This window comes from Cryptomeria japonica, chromosome 9, assembly GCF_030272615.1.
Source record: "Cryptomeria japonica chromosome 9, Sugi_1.0, whole genome shotgun sequence".
In the NCBI taxonomy this organism is placed as follows: domain Eukaryota; kingdom Viridiplantae; phylum Streptophyta; class Pinopsida; order Cupressales; family Cupressaceae; genus Cryptomeria; species Cryptomeria japonica.
Genome location: NC_081413.1, coordinates 528,809,451 through 528,811,360, shown reverse-complemented (window position 1 = coordinate 528,811,360; position 1,910 = coordinate 528,809,451). Strand labels below are relative to the sequence as shown.

The following is a 1,910-nucleotide window of genomic DNA, read 5'->3' as shown; positions in this document are numbered from 1 at the left end:
TCGGGAAAATCAGTCTATCAGCCCTAATTGACAAGTATATAAACTACATTTCCTCTCCCATTTAAGGAGGTCGAAAATAGGAAGGAAGACATATGCGAGCAAGACGCGGAAGCAATATTCAAACATTCAAGCATTCAAGCATTCTAGCATTCCTTCAAGCAATTGAGCATTCTAAGTCTCCATTCAAGGCTAAGTGTTGCATTCAAGACAAGGATTCAACCATTGAAGAGGAGATCACATACAACATACAACATACTACTTACATTACACCTTCGCATGTAAGAATACAAACATTCTTACAACAAGGTATCAGTACTTGTTTACATTACAAACATTTACATTTACAACATTCTCATTTCTTGGTTAATTCCAAAACCGGGGTTTGACCTAAAGGCAAACCCCTCATCCCTAACCCCCCAATCATCCTCTCTTTTCTGTGTGTAGGTTGCAGGTACGCGGCTGTAATTGAAGATCTGGAATCCTTGTGCAGAGACGAACAGATCCACCTTCATTTCGCGGATTTTTCGGAGGACCATGTGCACGTCGGGCACCATCGTCCCGTCAACTTTCACTCAAATTTGCAGAACAGCACCGTCTCGACATTTTACTGCTAATTCCAGGTCCGCAGCTTCATCCCATATCCCTATCTCTGTTTATAAGCAAATCATTCCTACTTTATATGCATTCCTAGTTCAATCTTTCTATCTACATTCTTTACAAAAGAGGGTATCCTTGGTATCACAACCCTTGAAACTCATTTAGAATCCAATCTTGCATTGCGTGGGATTGGATCTTGTGGGTTTCAACCTCTCTTTTGAATGTAAAGTCTCCCCTAAGTGAAAACCATCAACCCTAGTGACTCTCCCTTCTCTCTCCTTGGAGTTGGGGAGGGGAGGACGACTAGGGTTCGATTTTTCTGCTTTACACATACCACACCATATAAGGTGTCTTGGCTAAATAAAGGTCAACAAGTACTTTCCAGTGAGCAATCTTGGGTAGCGTTTAAAATTGGTGGTTATGAGGATAAAATTTGGTGCGATATCATTCACATGGATGTGTGCTACCTTCTACTTGGCAGACCTTGGCAATATGATAGGAAGGCCCAACATGATGGGCAGAAGAATGTCTATGTCATGAAGAAAGGGGGGGTTTCTTATACCCTTACCCCATTGAAGGAAGATGAGAGTGCAATCCATAAAGGACCTAGTGTGATGGTGGTGAAGGAGAAGGAGTTCATGAAGAACCTGGAAGAAGAGGAGTGTGGATATGCCATTGTGGAGAAACCAATCTCAAAAGAAGCATATAATGACAGCAAGGAAATCCCTAAGGAGGTACAGACCCTACTTGACAAGTATGAGGGAATTGTGGTGAAGGAATTACCAAATTCCTTGCCTCCCATCTATGATGCAAGTCATCATATTAACCTAATCCCTGGTGCAAGTCTTCCCAACAAGGAAACATACAAAATGACACCTCAACAAAATGAGGAGATTAAGAAGTAGGTCCAAGATTTGCTTGATAAGGGCTTGATGAGGAAAAGTTTGAGTCTATGTGTTGTGCCAATTGTTTTGGCACCCAAAAAAGATGGAGAATGGAGGCTTTGTACAGATTCAGGGGCTATCAACAAGATAACCATTAGATATAGATTCCCCATGCCCCAGATGGAAGATCTTATGGACAGTCTAGTCGGAGCAAGGTACTTTTCTAAAATTGATTTGAAGAGTGGCTATCAACAAATAAGGATCGGAGAGGGGGATTAGTGGAAGACAACTTTCAAGACTAATGAAGGGCTTTGTGAATGGCTTGTCATGCCTTTTGGGCTATCTAATGCCCCTAGCACATTCATGAGACTCATGAATGAGGTCCTAAGAGAATTCATAAACAAGTTTGTAGTGGTATATTTAGATAAT

General features: G+C 41.4%; 1 protein-coding gene across 1 annotated transcript; it reads left to right on the top strand.

Annotated features, from left to right (window-relative positions):
* Positions 1–1,049: 1,049 nt before the first annotated feature.
* On the top strand, positions 1,050–1,502 carry LOC131077124 (uncharacterized). The gene has a single exon (XM_058014555.1). It carries the CDS (start codon positions 1,050–1,052, stop codon positions 1,500–1,502), a length of 453 nt encoding a protein of 150 aa, XP_057870538.1.
* Positions 1,503–1,910: the final 408 nt, after the last annotated feature.

Excerpts from the sequence above, each read along its gene's own strand:
- LOC131077124 (XM_058014555.1), top strand. The coding sequence starts at position 1,050 with ATGGATGTGTGCTACCTTCTACTTGGCAGACCTTGGCAATATGATAGG.